Source organism: Cydia strobilella, chromosome 2 (genome assembly GCF_947568885.1).
Source record: "Cydia strobilella chromosome 2, ilCydStro3.1, whole genome shotgun sequence".
Classification (NCBI taxonomy): domain Eukaryota; kingdom Metazoa; phylum Arthropoda; class Insecta; order Lepidoptera; family Tortricidae; genus Cydia; species Cydia strobilella.
Window position 1 is genome coordinate 24,798,190 of NC_086042.1, and position 19,133 is coordinate 24,817,322.

Below are 19,133 nucleotides of genomic sequence, written 5' to 3' on the forward strand. Positions count from 1 at the left end.
CATGCGTACAAAAGAGAGAGAAAAAATAACATAAAATAAAAAACAATACAAATTGAAAATTAATGGCGATGGAAGCCTTACAATAATCCTAAGTTTTGAACACTTAGTTCATTAGCCCCTCTAGGGGCTTCTACTTATAGGTATACTTATTCAATAACAACAGAGGTCACATAGTTCCAGATAAAAAACACTAAAGTAAAATTGATCAGATTCAAATGAAGAATACATGTTTAGTGACAAGGCGCCAATACACTAAGTTGATAAATTCCATGCATTTCATCGCGTAATGAAAACGAAACAAAAAAAAGAAAAGAAAAAAAGATTACATCTACGAGTAACATTACATTAATAGAAATGTCGCTCACATAAAACACCGCTCAACCAAACTATGCCTCACATTAGGAACTTTACAGTTGAATATATCGATATCAAGTTCTTTCGATAGCTCATTTAGCCTTCGACTCGCGCGAACCAGGAAGCTGTTCTGTCTATATTTGGAGGATGCAGTCTTAACAGATATTGGGGGATGGTACCTTTTAGAGCGATAGGGGGTAATAAAAGAAAGTTTACTAAGTAGCTCGGAACAGTCAGTTACACCACTGGTGATGTTCAGGAGAAAGGTAATATCAGATATGTCACGTCTTTTTTGCAATGGGACTAGATGGTGTTTCTTACAAATACTTAAATAATTGGATGAGCTATAGGGATATTTCAGTTTAAAGCATAAATATTTTATAAATTTTTTTTGAACGCGTTCGATTCGGTCAACGTAAGTATTATAGCAGGGGTTCCAGACCTGTGACGCGTACTCCAGTTTACTCCGCACATATGCGCAATAAAGCACTTTCAGGGTTTTAGCTTGGGTGAAGTATATAGAATTTCTCATTATAAAGCCTAGCGCTTTTAGTGCTCCACTAATAATACTATCTATGTGCTTGTCAAATATAAGTTTAGAATCGTGAATAATACCCAAATCCTTCATATAGGTTACTTTCTCAAGCGGGTGACCCTTTATTGTATATGATGTAGAGGTTACATTGCGTTGACGGGAAAATGTAATTGAAAAGCACTTTGAGGGATTAAGCTCTAACTTATTCACTTCACAGTACTCATCGAGACGTTCAAGATCGGACTGCAATAATATTGAGTCACGGTTGCATTTTATCTCGTTAATGATCTTCATGTCATCTGCAAAGCAGAGAAGTTTAGAGTGCAAAAAACACTTGCCTATATCGTTAACAAAAATGTTGAATAATAACGGACCGAGCAGTGACCCTTGCGGGACGCCGCTTGGGACTGATACCCATCCAGATATATAGTTGTTGACCACGACAGCCTGAGACCTATTATTGATATAAGAGGAGAACCACCTCAGTAAATCCCCATGTATTCCCATGTCATATAACTTTGATATAAGCAACCTATGATCAATTCTATCGAAACACTTGCTGTAGTCAGTATATATGACGTCAACCTGAAGCCCACTATCCATAGCTTCAGTGACATAATCATTAAGTAAAACAAGATTGGATACAGTTGACCTTCGTTGCAAAAAACCGTGCTGATAATCACTAAAAGAAAGTTTAAAAGTATCGTATACTTGTTGAAACACAATTTTTTCTAGCACTTTTGAAAGTATACATAATTTCGATATTGGTCTATAGTTAGTTATTTCCGTCTTCGGACCCTTTTTGTGAACGGGGGTGATAAAAGCCGACTTCCATATTGAGGGAATTGAGCACTCGGCGAATGAACGCCGAAAGAGTAAAACAATGGGACACACCAAGCTCTTAGCACAGTTAATTAGGAACTGGGCAGGTAGCTCATCAGGACCCGCTGATTTAGAAGGATCTAATTTTAGTAGTATATTAGAGACAACGTCCGGATTAATTTCAATGCTATTTAAACTAGCCACTGAGTCATACCTGGGATAGGGTGAATGATCGGTATTATTATTATTTGAGGCTCTGAAGGTGGTAGAAAAATAATCTGAGAAAGCATTGCAAATATCTAAGCCTGAATTAAATATTCTGTTTCCATACTTAAGGCTGCTGGGTAAACTCTGAGAGGATGAACGAGACTTCACAAAAGACCAAAATTGTTTAGGGTTAGTGGCAATATTATTTTCTACCCGGTGTATATACGAAGTAAAGCATGTATCTTCTAATTTACGTACTCTTTCCCTAAGAACGTTATATGAAATTAAGTCTGATAGATTCTTGTATATTTTATATTTCCTGAAATATTTGTATTTTTCTTTAATTACTTTCTTCAAGGAAACGGAATACCATACCGGATAGTTATCCTTTTTAATTATTTTACTGGGTATAAATTTATCCCTAAGTTTCTTAAAAGTTACGTAAAAGAAATCCAAAGCTTGGTCTAAAGTACGGTCGGAAAACTCAGTCTCCCAATTGATGGTAGCTAGCTCGTTATTAATAGACGTGTAGTCACCTTTGTTGTAAAAATATTTAACCCGAGGGGCTGTATGAAGCGGGAGGACAGTGGTTAACTTAATTCGAATAGTTAAGGGGTCATGATACGGGTCAATAGGAACTAGGGGTACATCACAACTACTAACGCATACAAAATCATTAGATAATACTAAGTCCAGTAACTTACCGAACCGGTTTAAAATACCGTTATATTGATTTAGATTCAGAGTATGAATTTCATCGATTAGGCTACATTCATCATTACTAGCATAGGAAGACGGAACCATCACCGAGTCTCGACCTATCCACCGGATACCGCTCATATTAAAATCACCAATTATTATAAACTTGTCATCTGGACGATGTAACATCAACTCACTTAATTTATTTAAGAAGTTAGCTAATTGTTGTGAAAATGAGTTACCATTATTTTGATTACACAAATATAGTACGCACAAATGAACTTTTACTAACCTATTGGAGGTGTCCTTAAGCGAAAGTGTAACCCACAAATCCTCAGCAGACGACTGGAACGTCGGCTGCGGGGTCACAGGTAGTTCCCGACGGGTGGCGATGAGCACACCGCCCCCGCGGCTTTGACCGGTCAGGGCGAGATCCCGGTCCCGCCGCCAGACCACATACCGGTCGTCGAACAATTCCGAGTCCAACACACCGTCCACCAGCCACGTCTCCGTTAGAATTATTATGTCAAAAGATGCCGTACTAAGATTACGGTAAAATGTAAAAGTTTTAGACCTCAACCCCCTAACGTTCTGATAATAAATACAAGGATGTTTATCTATTACTGAACTACCCATTTGAGATTAATTTAATGACTAAAATTGAGTAAAAATAGAAGTAAATATAATACTGCATCACCCAACATTGACAAAACAACGGTATTCTCATTATGAAAAAAATACTAGATGCTTGCGAGTCAATCATACAGTTATAATAAGCCATAAGGACGTTGTAATAAGCGCGAAAGAATAAATGATTAAAGGCAATATTCAATGAATATAAAGAAAAGAGGTAGGTAGTGAACAGTGAGCGAGGCGTAAACAAGAGGTAGCAAATGCAGATGGCGATAAGACCGAGCGCAAAACAAAAGACTGCCCAGGTGGGCCGGTCAGTGATCGTCAAACTTGGGCAAGTTCGCTTAATGTTAATATTAAACAATAATAACAAAAGCAAAAACGTCAAGCAAGTGACATAATTAGACGATAAATTGAAAATACACCAATTTAAAGCAATTTGTTTAAATCTCGTTCGGTATTAATTATGTGCACTTTAGAATTGTCGTCTTTCCGTACGTGAATTTTAGAGTATCTGACCCACACGTAGAGGTATCCCTTCTGCTTTAGTGACGATTTAACTAGTGACAATAGTTTCTTGTTCTCGGGTGTAAGGTGGTCATTAATGTAGATTCTCTGGGTGTTTCCCTGGAAGCCGATTTCCTCCGCCGCGAGGGTCTTCTTAAGTCTGGCTGCCGCTACTAAATCTTCTTTGATATGCCGATTAATAAAGCTCACAATTATAAGCTTATCACTGGAGTTGTGAATAGGAACTCTGGATATGTGGTTAATATGGCTCTTGTCCACACGAAAGGTATACGCACGTATTCAAGGAAGTAGAAAAAGCACAGCTCTAAATAGCAATTTGTCGCTGTAAGGTAATAATACTGCGGTATCAATGTGTCAAATTGTATATGGATGTACATACTCTTAGTATGTATTATATACTTAGTATGAAGTAATCCGGGGGATATTTAAACTGATGAATTAGTTATACAATTGTTAACCGCAATCCTGAAAAGGAAGCACAATTATTATTTACAACGACGGGACTTAATCGCGTAAAATAAGTTTTAAATTTACCTCCGACGTTTCGAGGACGGCGTTGTCCCCGTGGTCTCGGAGAAGACTGGCTAAAGTTAGTTTAAAACTTATTTTACGCGATTAAGTCCCGTCGTTGTAAATAATAATGAGTAAAAATCGTGAAAGTTTAAATCAAGGAAGCACAATTCAAATAGTTCAAATAATTAACTTTTACTTGGGTAGAAAATGGTTAACCTAGTACGTTATCAGTGCTATACTAACTTACATTATTTCCTTTTGTAACGAAGTATTAAGTATATGCTTTTTCTAATAACGCTTTCTTGCACAACACTTAACACAATGATTGACGAGCGCACCTAATTATTACACCTGTATTTGCTTAATAATTAAGGCAATTCACGAAACACGTTGCCTCAGTCAACTTCTACTCTTACATAAACTGACCTTGCGATCCGTAAGATCTTCATTATAGGATATCACTCGTATGCTGGTTCACCTTTTGCAATGCGTTCGCTTTTCAATGCGTATGCGTATGAATATGGTACGGTCGGTTAGTATGTAAACTGCTAAAAGATGAATGCCGTGCCGGAAACTTGCCCGTCAATATTTCCCCGTGTTATGCGTGCCCGCTGAAAGGTTTAGTTGGTCTTTTTGTACAGCAGAGGTATATCAGATTTTCATCAACGAAATTTCTCCGATTTGGGAGTGGATTAGATTGTTGTAGCCAATGTCACCGGTGGTGATGGTCACTATAAAGGTGAATCGATTGTCTGCATTCATTAAAATCGGTTCAGGTTCAGTATAGGTAGTGGACGTTACGAATGTTACGATCGAATAATATGAAAGAAAGTGAAAGTATGGTTCGAATTATTATCATGTGAAACATAAACACTAAGATTTTAGGACCTAACATAATTACTGTATTTATGTAAAGTCGGCTACCTTAGGGCCTATACCGACTTAATACGCACGCGGAATGGATTGTATTGTATTTATTTATTCATAAACAATATGACAATTGTATTTGAATATAATTACATGCTAAGTTCCTTCATTAAATCTAGGTCCTTAAATCTAAGAATTATACAATCTAACATGCAGAACAATATCAAATGTATTTGCCTAAATTAATCTAAATTAATTACTACCAACATTACGTAGACAAATCACTTGTCCGAATGATGGACTCTGAGACGCCGATTTTCATGTTTTTTTTTTACTTCCAATATTAGTAAAGGTTACAGTTAATTTTGAAACAATGTCAAGTAATGCAGAAAAAATATAAAAAAAGATCCAATATAATTGATCTAAAGTTATTTTCCCCTAATTTTTATTTTCCTATTGACTGCTATTATATTGCACATTGCACACAACTGTATGTTATTCTAATTGCATAGGGATCTACACATATCACTTGCGCAACGAACGATCTAAATCGGATCGGGAAACGATCCGATCTTCACGTCCATCACGAAACGTAAGCTATAGTTAGTGTTCGACCGAAACATGTTTTTTTGCCGAATCCGAAAGTTCGGCTTTGGCTCTAGTTTCGGCCAAAACCGAAACTTTAAAATCGTTGAAAAATGACATATAACTGCTTTTATACACATATTAAGACTGCGTCGACCATCTAGTGGCGCCCTCGTTAGGGGAATTGTGTTTTCTAATAAGTAAATCAATTAATTTCTTTATACATAAATCAGTATATTAATATTGTTGTTTAACTTGTTCCCCAACTTTTGGTCTTTGTCACCTAGTTTAGTTTCATAGTACGAAGTACCATTCAGTAAGTTTCTGCCCGGCCGAAATGTTTGGCCGTTTTTTAGCCGATACTACGGCCGAAACTGACCGAAACCGAATCTTCTGTCGGACACTAGCTATAGTATACCTAAAGCGAGTCGCTTATGCTGTCGAGATCCTCAATTGAAGTATGCTAATTGACGTAAGATATTCGTCTCACTCTTACGCAGCGTACTACGTAGGCGAACAATACGCGAACGCGAAGCGGCGCGGTACGGGGTAAATCAATCTGAAATGTCCTACGTGGGCGATCTCGCGGATCTTGTTGCGAACGCAAACACCGTGGGCCCGCCGCGTCGCGCCGCGCTGCTTCGCCTCGCGTTCGCGAGTTGTTCGCTTACGTAAGACGCTGCGTTATACTTTTTCAGAATGTGCGTTAGATCTATTTTGTACAAGCGGTGTGGTAGTCTCATCATCAACAACATTAATTGATATTTATTTATGCGAGCGCGATTTGATGTGTTATTGAGTTGCATTTCTTTCCTCAAAGCGACCCAGAAACCACGAAGCGACAGCCAAGACTTGCATGTATAAATACTTTTAAGGTTAAGTAAACGGAACCTAATCCCGTATAATTATATTTAAGTATGTACCCCGACACCCCTCCTGAATCAACCTCGAGCCCATTAGCGTATAGTCACGTCCAAAACGGAGGGAGCGAAGTAAATTAAACATAATTACGCGATTTAGGCCCGTTTACCTAAAATAACGCGTAAAAATCGCGGAGAATATAAAATAGGACGCAATTAAATAAAATTCTGAAACCATTACACACAATTGTGTAAAACATTTCCAAATCTAGACCGTTGGTGAGCATTAAACAATATTTCCAATTACACAAAGTTATGATACCGCGCTGTTCGCATAAATAGTAGCTCGTTACGTTCGGAGCAACCAGTGCGGATCACCAAGATCTTTAATCTTCTCCGTTACTTCACAAAACTCTTACTTACCTTATCTTGACAACACAAGTTTGAACTCTATTCTGCACGCGTTAAAGTCACATTCTGAGCAATAAGACCCAGTATGTTGTTAGCTAGTGTGATATTGATATGCTATGGCCCAATCGATGAAATAGATCTTACATAGGTATATCTTAATTGCTATAGGCTTATGTTTTATTACCGAAACGCATGAAGCTTCCGAGATGCCTGCGTGTATTTCATTGTGGATTATGTAACTAGGTACGATTGAAAGACTGATTGAATCTGTGGTTGCTTAGTGTAGGTGGTCATCGGTTTTAATTCTAACATGAAATGATTTCATAAAATTATTCTACGTTGTTTACTGTATGTGATTTCTTTCGCAATTGTCATTCTGGAGCGGGTCCCAACGTATGAGATTAGATTCCATTAGACTTATCCTAGTTGCGGAATTGAAATCATACGCTAAATTATAAATGTGATTTTTATTGCTATTTTTTTGTGTACCTTAGTTAATTGATCGGTATGTTGGGCGTGCCGAGTATAGGTGACCTATGCTAGTGCTTCTATCTGAGAGGACATCTGTAATAATCTAATCCCTTGAAGTTGAAACTTATTCCCTCTGAAAGTTACACTTTATTCCGTGCATTTGGCGTGTGTTTTATTGCCTTAGGAGGATGAAAGTTTAATCTAGAAATCTTGGCTACTACATCATTTATTAACGTTGGTATTTTTTGCCCACAGCTCAGCGAACGCCAAAAAATGGGAGGTCGAGCTGGCAACACTGAAGAGCAACAACCTCCGCCTAACAGCCGCCCTGCAGGAGAGCACCGCCAACGTGGACGAGTGGAAGAGACAGCTGCACCAGTACCGGGAGGAGGTGGCCCGCGCCAGACACTTTGCTGGGAAAGGTTAGTCTAATATCATTGACATCATTTCCACCAGGCCGATCGTGACCTAATTGCGTTTATCTCTATTGAAGCCGAAATGTTCTCGAGATACAGTCACCTACTTTAACCCTTTTACAGGCCGCACTAATCTACAAGGTTTCCTCAAAAAATCTAAATATATTCCAATTATGATTGTGATTCATTTGAGGACGTCACATTTCCCGAAAGTGCAATCTAATTTGAACTTTAAATCCGAATGCTAAAGTTGAAATTCTATTGGCGCGTTAGTGGTCGATAAATCGTACTTTGCCTGGAAAAGGGTTAAAATGCATCATGGGAGGAAATATAACCCTTCTTAGAGTTAGACAAAAAAAATGCAGAGATTTTGACAGCACATACAGTGCCAGTGTTATTTATACGTCATAATTTCATAGAATTTCGCCTAAAGCAGTGGCTTATCGAGCAATCGTTTTATAGCTATGACGAATTCATTACGTGTAAGGCATAATGCTTACTATTATTAGATGTTAATTCCACCATTTGTAGTATACATTATTATATTGACAATTATTAGTAAATCATTTAGTTAATTATTATTAATCAGAACTGTTTGTATCTAATAACTAGATCACTATTATTAGTAAATCATTATGATTAATTATCTATTATTGACGTGTAAATTGGTTTTATAAATAAATTATTATGATTATGATTATGAAGCTTAACGCTTAAAATAACACCTGTCAAAATCTCTGCAGGCTTTTCTTGGTTTAACTCTAGGAGGTTTTCGTAAGCCTTTGCTAGTCAATCTCGTAACGGACGGTTAGGACTATCTATGACCACTCCAATATTGTTGATTGGTTCTATTTGACTAGTTCTGCTAGTTTTTTTCTGAACACACGGTATAGGTTTTTTCCGTCCATAACCTTCGTGATACTGCGTGTAAAATATGTGAGGAAAGGACGAGGTTGATTTTATGAGCTCTATCATTCATATCTATCATTTGTATGCTAGCCAATGAGGGCTATCGTTTTTTGCTCACCAGTTGGCGCCTCTGTTGATGGTGGTCCAAAAGACTAAAGAACAGCTGTCAGTCATTGAAGTGACAAGTGACATTTGACATTTCGAACTATGGAAAAGACCACCATCTACACTAGCGCCCCTAGCGGCGAATTCATACGCGTTAGCCCTCATTCGACGTCTTTTATGTTCCGTTTTAGTTCATTCTTCCTTAAGCATTGTAGGGGGTGATCTTTCGATTTATGTAAATACGAACTCTGATCGGTTATGCAATCGTTTCAGGCAATGACGCGAGCGAAGCCGAGCAGTTGCGGCAGCGCGTGGCGCAGCTCGAGGCGGAGCTGGCCCAGAAAAACGAGGAGCTCGCACAGTTCACCAAGTCACGGAAGAGTGAACAGGTACTGATCCGTTAGCGGCCTAGCCTAGTCGGCATTGAATCCTACGAAACTGGAGGTCCTGCGTTTAAGGTACCGCGCGAAGGAAGCCGATGCAACGGGGAACTCGCACAGTTCACCAAGTCACGAAAGAATGAACAGATACTATTGCATCAGCAAAATTACAAGTTCATCGTGAAAATACTCGAACCAGTGTAGTGCCTACACGGATTTCAACTCCATACTCACCAGCCATTAGTTATGTTGTTGCTGCGGTGACGCGTGGCTTTTAAACCACCGGAGACCCAGGGTTCGAAACCGGGCTCGTACAGTCAAGGGCATAAATATATATACATTCCCAAAGTTTCAAAAATATGTGTACGCTCTTACACCTTAGACAATAAAGTCGTGTTCACATATTTTTGGCCATTTGTCTGGATCGATATTTTTGTCTTCGACTGTACAGTCAGTAGCAGACCTAAGCAGTCGAGGTGTTCAAAATGCACAACTTACACGCACAATCTATTAAGGAAGCAAATTGTATGCATACATGTTGACCATCTCAGTTTCTTGGAACTTATGAATAACTGAATAATAAACCCGATAAAAAACTATAAAGGCCCCTTCCGCTATCATCATAATTCGCTTCATAACTGTATTTTATTTCAATGGATCGATGTTTCAGGACGCCGAAGCGAAACTAGCTCAAAGCCAGCTGGAGCTAGCCCTAGCCGCCCAGGACGGACAGCGGCAGGTCATCCAGGCGCTCAACGACCAGCTGGCCCGCCAGCTCGAGGAACTGGTATGTCGGAAGAAATTCTTAACCTGTTGTTTATAGGGTGTCGTACCCAAAGGGAAAAACGGGACCCTATTACTAAGACTCCACTGTCCGTCTGTCTGTCACCTGGCTGTATCTCATGAACCGTGATAGCTAGACAGTTGAAATTTTCACAGATGATGTATTTCTGTTGCCGCTATAACAACAAATACTAAAAACAGAATAAAATAAATATTTAAGTGGGGCTCCCATGCAACAAACGTGATTTTTTTGACGGATTTTGCGTAATGGTACGGAACCCTTCGTGCGCGAGTCCGACTCGCACTTGGCCGGTTTTATTTTTATTAATTAGTAGTTTAGAGTAGTCTTTCTACGTCGTCACCATCTAGCCTACTAGCTCTTGCATTGCAGCGACTTCTTCGTGGTTAATTTAGCGTACTCTAAACGCTAAACTATGCACGAGGTCCTCCTTCTTCTTCTTTCTCCTCGCCAGTTCCCGTTACGCGGGGTCGGCTTTCTTAATCTTGAGGCGCCACTTGCTCCGCTGATAAGCGTCGTCGGGAGTTAGGCCGAGCTCCTTCATGTCTCACTGGACATTCGTCATCCAGGTAGTCAGCGGCCTACCTCTCCCTCTTTCATGCGCAGCCGTGGAAAGGCACTTTTGATCTACGCATTACATGGCCGTACCACCTTAGCCGTGACTCGGTTAGTTTGTCAGTAATGGGCGCTACTTTGAAACTACCCCTTATGTAATTATTACGCACTTTGTCTCTGAGATGCACGAGGTCCAAGGAAGCAAAATAAATCTCTGCTTACCCCTCAGTCACACACCCTCGCGCATTCTCTTGTATAATTGGTATCTCAGCCTACGAATCAACCGACCTTGTTCGCAAACTGTAGTTTTGTAGATGCTCCTACCTGTTACTACTACCTGCTAGCCCTGTCCTCGAGCTGTTATTTTTCTCCTCTATTCTCATGAAAATGTCATAATATTTTTATATTTTCCTTTCAGTCGACGATCCACCGCGAGATTAATACGGCGCTGCAAACATGAGACGCGGCCTCCATTCAGCCGCCTCCTATATACGCGTCCGTTGTCAAGCCACCGGTAAGTATTCATGAAATGGATAAAAATAAACAGTACGCCAGAAAATAAAAAGTAAGCTCTTATATCTGTAGCCATAGTGATACTGCTATCTAACCATTTAAAACAGGACCGACGCACCAAAAAGGTTGTTATTGTTTTGAAGTTACTAACAAAGTCGGATTCCAAAGATTTTTTTTTCTTAATCCTGACTAACACAAGCCTATTATTTGTGTGTGTGCAGGACCGGCGGCTGCCGCTGCTGCTACGCGCGCGGGAGGGGAGGGAGGGGCGGGACGGGAGGGACGGGAGGGAGGGGGAGGAGCCGAGCTACGTGACGGTGAAGACGAACAAATGAACAGCGTTCTCGGTATTTCGCAAGGTGCACGAATTCTTTTAAATTCCTACCTGTATTCTTCATTATTGTTTCGTGAGGTGGTCTCAGTGTTCGCGGTCTAATCTGCGAACTTTTAGGTGGGCAGTCGGTCCCGTGGTGGCGGGCACGAATACCGGTCTCCCAGGAAACCTTACACCTGTGAAATCTGTAACTGTGAGTCGAACCCCATTTCCATACAAGTCGCTATTTTGAAAATACATGTATTGTGAGCGTCCGCCGCAGTGATCATTAGCCTATAGTCAGGAAGTACTGCTAGCGGTTGAAATTTTAAAGTGTTGTTCTTTTATTCTTACTTTTGCTTGAATTTTAAATAAAATGTAACATGAATAAATGAACATTTAATCTTTTAGATACTACACATTCTACGGTTAGTATTTGTTTAAATTATTTGAACAAAAAATATATTGACGAGTTCACGAGGTGGGCTAAGAAAAAAGTATTTTTCCTTGTCACTTAAACAAGGCGATATAGTTCGCTTCGTTGATAAATAAGTAAATTTTTATATCGTTGCAACATTGAGATCACTATTCACTGTAGTTTTAACATCACTTTTTAGTTTTAGATCATGACATCCGCGCATCACAAATGTCACACGTTTTTATCACTGCATAAATTAATGTCAAACAAACAAATGTCAAATTTTAACCATAACTTGCTTTTCGGATTGTATGGGTAGATATAAGCTGTCATTTCATAACCAACCAAAGTGCACGTGCACTGTATTGGCATTAAATGTTATTTTCAACAGATGTCTTATTGTTTGAGATGAGAATCAGTATGCTAAAAAACTTTAAATTATTACATAATTAAAGGCGACTTTTACTATTATTGCAGAGGATTTCAGCTCTGTTTTTCGTCAACATCTTCTCGAATATTAAATATAGTCATTTTAAAATATAAATAATATCGAAAGAGAAATCTATAATTTCTCTGGCCTAAATCATTTCGTGTAATATTTACGTAGACTTACTCCTTTCCTAACGTATGACATCATCTCTCTTTCACTATATTGCATTGAATCCAATTCTTAATGACTTTACAAGTCACAATGTCAACTTATATTATACCATCTCAAAAACATAAATAATAATTTATAATTAGTGAAGATAAAGTATTGCGTGACAGCTATCTCATACAAGATAATGCTCGAAAGTTCTTCAATATAAGAAGAAATAGTTGTTAATTTAATAATTTTCAGAATAATCTCTTTTGCGTATTTTAACGCATTTCAAAACACGTCAGATTTGTTGAGTTAGCCTCGAATCTATAGCACAGAATAACTAATAGTACTACCGTACAGAAAATTCACTCCTTCACAAAAGCCAGATTTAGGTATAAAATTATACCTACACTCGCCGCCTGCAAGCAAAATTGAAACTTATAACCGCGCACGAACCGTGAATCTTCTTTGCGCGCCGCAGTTTTATGACCGAGCTGCGAGTGTCGGCACGAAGTTGTCACTTGACAAGTTTTTGTACATATACCTACTGATTTATTATTTTTAAGATAAATATGTAGGAATTACAAACGTTGATTCTGTAAACATAAAATTTTTAGCCGGAGATAGTATGTCTGATTCTCACGGAAGTAGGTATGTCACAGAAGTACTTATTCCTTTGAAAATATGTCGGTCAATATAGTCCGGAATTTAAAAAATATGTTTTTTTTGCTTACTTGTTCTTCCGTTTATTCAGACATCCGTAAACAGAACATTATTTTTTATACAGATTAGATCGCGATTTAGGTTTCGAAGCCATTGCGTATTTTCAATTTTGCGCGAGCGCCACGTGACACGCCTATCGTGCGAGCCGAGCGGCAGCCCACTGCCATACACCTTCCCGGGCGGTGCGCCGGCCAAATATACCTAAACTGCGCAGTGAGACCCCCCTGTCTATAGGTAGTCATTTTAGCGCCTTGTCACTGACGCATTTGAGTGAATGCCGATAATTTTACTGAATTAGAGATGGTGGTGATAGTAATCCGACTAATTTGGTGGACAAACCACAGACCTGATGTAACAAATCGCTAAAATGACTTGCTATTTTTGAGACTGACTGTGTTTAAATGCGTGGTGTTATATGTAAAGTCTTTATAATACATTGCGAACTACGCAATGAAATTAATTACATTTAAGACATGACTGTATAAGTTCTTTTTAATATAAAGACATGTGTCGTCTTGTACATACGTTGTATATCGTGTTATCGATCAAATGCCAAATACTTTTATTAATTTTAAAATACTAATGTATATTTTTAAACGGTAGTATGATAAGTTTGTTTTTAACTGTTCGCATGGTGAAATACCGAATTAGAAATGATGTTTTAATGTACCCCTATTCGGCATCTACGTCTGAAGGAAGGCAGGCTGTGTCGTGTCCTAGAGTATGTGTATATTGAATAATTCTGTAATTGATATTATACCTAAATTAACATTAGTCGATACCCCACCATTGCGTTGCCATCGACAATCCAAAACGCAAATTAAATTATTAAAAAAAAATATATAAAAGTAATTTCTTATAACGGGACATGGAGGCAGTGTTTTCGTACATACTCGTAAATTGAAAGTTATTTTACTCTCTAAAGTATTATGATATTAGTAAGTATTACTTATAAATAAACTTAAAGTCCTGCGTGTCTTCTGTATATGTAAGTTCATGTTCTCGTTATAAATCTTGACAACAATTTCGATGATTTCGAAAAGAATGAAAATGACTGAACCACCTCGTGATAATGATAATATTATACAATCAGTATATTTTAAAGAAGGCACGGCAGTATTTTTATGATCACACTGGCTCATGTTCTCGTTCTAATGAAAATTTAAAAACAATGAAAATAATTAAAAGCTTTGACTAAAATTTGAAAAGCGAAACATAAAATTAATAAAATATTACAAATGTAGTGCATAATTGTTTTCCATCGTATTTTCTCGTAAACGGTCGTATTTGTTATGCTACTTCAGTCAACCTCAGTACTTTTTGTACCGAGTCTGACTGAAATAGCAAGACACGTTCGTACGTTTCCGTGAAAATACGATGGAAAATAATTATGCACTACATCTGTACATAGTTGTAAGAGTAGTGTAATGTGTACCAAAATTATTTCCTATTAATTATAAACTTTAATGATCTGTAAGAATGTCTAAGCATTCAAACTATGCATTTCTTTTACTCGAATAATACGTTATATTTATTTACTCTGCAGTATTTAACTATCTCTTGAATAATAATAAACTAGTATTTTAATGAGGTAATTTTGTCGAATAATGTAGGCGATGTTCATTTCGAAAAATAATAATGATCTGTAATTCGAAAATAATTAAATTCAATAAAAAAAGTAAGTATCATGATTCTCATTGAAAATATTGCCTAATTACAATTTCTTGTTCTAGAAAATCGATGAATCAATGTGTCTATGAAGTTCGACCTACATTTTTCTTCAAAATAACTTAACCTTTAAATATATCTGGGCCCTGTATCAAAAAACTAACAATTACAGTTTACAAGAGACAATTTACAAGATTGTGTACCAGAAAACAAAATAGGCGACAAAATTGTGTTATGTATTTTTAACAAATACTGTAAATTGTAGGAATAAATCTACATTTGACAGAAGCACCACGTTTTGTGTTACGCGTTGTTAAGTGTGAATTTTTGTGGATTGTAAACTTGTAGATCTGATATCGCCGCTATACTTATTCAACCTCGTATCTGCAACACTCATTTGATGACAAAAACACCCGTATTCGGAATGAAAGAAAAGCGACATTTCCATCAAATGATTGTTGCAGATATGAGGTTGAGTAAGTATAGCGACGATATATGTATGTAATAATTGTACACGTAACACATTGTCTACAACGTAACAATTTTGTCGACTTGTACACTTGTAAAGGTTTTTGTGATAGGGCCCGGGTATAAGAAGATTATTTGTCCAAATATAAAATTCCAATCCTAGTGTATTAAGATTCGTGTATCCGTCTAGCGTACCCCAAGACTCACCTAGAAACACTTCGATTTCGTTTACGTTTCAAAACCCTGTATTGCATAGAGACCCCTTAGCGAATTAGTGAACTTTTGACAGATAATAGTTGTCTGTGTAATTCGCGTCAAAACTATTGACCGTTGTATTCGCTGCCAAAAATCATTACTACACATTTAAAAGACGGTATTCAAAATGATCCACGGACTCCACGGTGTATGTTTGGCGTCTGGCGTGTCAGTCTGCTCTCTTTAGCTCACTAGGATGAGCTATTTATTAGGTAAGTAAAGTAAAAGTTAAATTATTCTGTGATCAATGATCATTAGCACTACTGACTAGAATAACTGACTGTCAAAACTAAATCTGGTGCACAAGAGTGTTATCTGCCTCTCTCGCACAGTACTAATAAGAAAGAAACGGCTGGCTAGTCGTTAAAGCCCCTCAGTAGTTAAGTATTAAGCGCACGGATAACTGTGAGTAATGATTTTTGACATAATATTTTAATCACAATATTTTTATTTTTATTATTAATTATAATCAGTATTTCAAGCAAGGCTGGCTTATTATTTTCGTTTATTTTTTAAATTAATTTATATTTTAATGCAGATGATTATTCTCTGTCAAACCTCTATGAAAATATTAAAAAGAAAATGATATCATTGAAAAAGGCTGAGGACACAATTTTTAAGATATACAATGTTTCTAAACAGGGTAATTTCATTTACTGTTGTGTAATTTTGAATAGTGACGTTGTTATTCGATTTTTACTCTTGTCTATTGAATAACAAGACTCATTTCCGTAGAAACACTTTGTTGGCTAACGTTAAAAAACGAGCGTTTTTCTAAGTGCTTGCAAAACACGTATTGTAAAAATATACGCGATTTTACTCTGTGTAGCTAAACGTATAAAAATGTAATCGAAATTGTAGTATAAACGCTATTTCATTATTTCTTTCCGCAGTTGTTATTATTAAAAAATAGATTTAATTGAATATTAATGATATTATTTCATAGGTAAATAAATACTTAGTTTTAGGTAAAAATATAAGTGTTTTATAGTGATTCAGTATTTATTTGTACATGTAAATCTGTTTATCACATAATATAGATAATATAACGTAGGCCGAATGATCTGTTGGTATTGAGAAGTGTAATATAGAGTTAGGAGTAAAGTAAGTGTTATTTTCAACATTCGTAAACAAAATGTTAAGTGTGGTTGCAATATATATAGATACATTATCATAGAACAAGTTATAATGAAATAGAACAAATGTATACTATTGATTTCCTATAGGCAAAATAATTTTCAAACTAAAATAGAACGGAAAGAAGAATTAAAATAGCGAAATGACAAAGCAATCAATGGAGATGGCTCGCATGTACCCACCGACTTGAATTGGAGTGCCAATGTGTATAATGTAGTCCACTTTATGTATGTCTCGCACCGCTTCAACGATACTAGTTTTCATTATATTAAATAACAATAAATTTGTATTCTGAATAACGTCATTATCTACTTCAGCACTTCAATCTATTAATTAATGCTGACAAGTATATTTAAACAATATACTTTTTAGTATACCTTTAGACAGTGTTCTAATATTGTATAAAAATACTGAGAACAGTGTTTTATGTGCAAATCTATTTTTTAGAAAGAGAGGTATTAATGCTCGTATTCTGCCGCCGTATTTATTTTATTTAAAATATGTTGTTCTGCTGTCGTAGATAAAGTATTGTATTCAACGTCCCATAACTAGGTTTTATAATTATCGGGTCTGTTATTAAACATATCGGGCAAATCTCGTTTCATAACTTCCACCCTCGAATTTCCAGAACCCTTGTTATGTGATTTTTGCATAATGGCAAATTACGATACTAGTGCAAAAATTAGGAAAATTAGCAATGAGTGGCGATAAATTGAAACACGATCGAAGGGAGTGTTTTAAATCGACACGAGTTGCGAATTACCTATTTGCACTACAACGTTTTACAGTACATATGGCTTTTTAAATTTTCGTCATAGTTACGTATGTGCTAATTAACGCACTAGTGAGGTAAAGTAGCACCATATGTACTGTAAAATACTATATGAGAACAAGTGTCGTCAGCGGTCCGTGAGCCGTCTTCGTTGTGCGCCCCTACCTGTTGTATTCACGACATAGGATATTATAAATTAAGTTATTGCTTTAGGCTGCGCTGCGTTTGTTCCTTTTACTCGTAAGTCATATTCACAGTACCTACGTGACAATTGTGTAATTTTTTTTTTGTTTTAAACATTCACACTTCGGCCGTTGCAATCGTATACCTATTCGCAATACTTTAAATTGTAGTTTCTGAAAAAATGTGTATTAAACTGGATTAATATGTTTTTTACTATTAAACTCCTATGATACTGAACATATTTTAACGGGTTACACACAATTTTTATTCGGAATATCGCCCGCGCAATAGAATGGATCTAATTATATATAAAAGGGAATTGTGCAATGAAAACTAGTACCTAGTATGTTTAAATTTTAATATAATATGGGCAAAGATAATTTAAGTGCAAGAAGTCGCTCTAAATAATTATCTCATGAAAAATTAATAACTATCGAAATGTGTGGCATAGTATTTATATAAACATGTATCTTTACGTAAATCTCATTGCAACGCAACGAAATAAAGATGCCAATTGCCAACTCGCTGTGTTGTTAATTAGTTTGGTTAATTCACCCAAGATTGTCAACGAACGTCAAGGGCTCTATACTGAAATGCATCGTGAAATTAAAATTGATTACAATTGTTTCGTTTTAAACATAACTTTATGAGTACAGGATAGAAGTTTAATAAAAGGCATATAAAATTAATGAATTTGAATAATTGGTCACATAATGGAGTCCCTAATCAACAAACGCAGCGAAGCCTACGTATGTGTACGTAATATCTTCCATTAGATTCGTAGTCGCTGTGAGCTACCGTATGCATTACAATAAATATATAAATATCGATTTAAATATGTAACGTATTTTATTTATTTTTCACCTCAGCAGCTTGAACAAGCCTACTTTCGTCACTCCCTGGAGTGAGGAAAGTCGTCACTGAAACAATGTAGCTTTTTAATTTAGTGAAGGCCATGAACTTCATACTTTTATTACATTTTTTTTATGGTACGGTACGGTACTGTTCGGTACGGTAAGGTACGGTACGGTACGGTCCGGTCCGGTCCGGTCCGGTCCGGTCCGGTCCGGTCCGGTCCGGTCTCGTCTCGTATCGTATCGATCTTACATATTATAAGACTTTTTTTTTGTTTATTCTGTGTAATTCGAATTATTATACAGGGGGGGTAAAAAGTAAAGTGCATTCCCGTTGCCAGGGAGGTTTTAAGATTATACTGAGCAACTTTTACTATGGGCCCAACCACGAAATCGCGAATAAAAAATTTACCCTCCCATAGAAAATGGACCAGCCAGAATGTATGAAACAGCCGAATTTTTTCTCGCGATTTCGGGGTTGGTCCCCTAGTAAAAGTTGCTCAGTATAATTCCAAAACCTCCCTGGCAACGGGAATGCACTTATTTTTTTGCCACCGGCACCGTGTATAACGCGCTATCATAAACCTTATTGGA

The 19,133-nt window shown here is 37.0% G+C and overlaps 1 protein-coding gene and 1 long non-coding RNA gene across 2 annotated transcripts in view; both read left to right on the forward strand.

The window, feature by feature from the left end:
- Nucleotides 1–11,438, forward strand: part of LOC134754149 (homer protein homolog 2) — a 33,044-nt gene extending 21,606 nt beyond the window's left edge. Inside the window, exons 7-11 of the mRNA XM_063690252.1 lie at nt 7,741–7,907; nt 9,189–9,304; nt 9,966–10,082; nt 11,071–11,166; nt 11,387–11,438. Of these exons, the coding sequence (XP_063546322.1) occupies nt 7,741–7,907; nt 9,189–9,304; nt 9,966–10,082; nt 11,071–11,112 (442 nt within the window). The 3' untranslated portion in view covers nt 11,113–11,166; nt 11,387–11,438. The remainder of the gene's footprint in view (nt 1–7,740; nt 7,908–9,188; nt 9,305–9,965; nt 10,083–11,070; nt 11,167–11,386) is intronic.
- A 16-nt stretch (nt 11,439–11,454) lies between these two features.
- LOC134754518 (uncharacterized) lies at nt 11,455–18,523 on the forward strand. The gene is made up of 2 exons (XR_010128929.1): nt 11,455–14,442; nt 14,614–18,523. It is a non-coding gene; the product is annotated as an uncharacterized LOC134754518 (long non-coding RNA).
- Nucleotides 18,524–19,133: the final 610 nt, after the last annotated feature.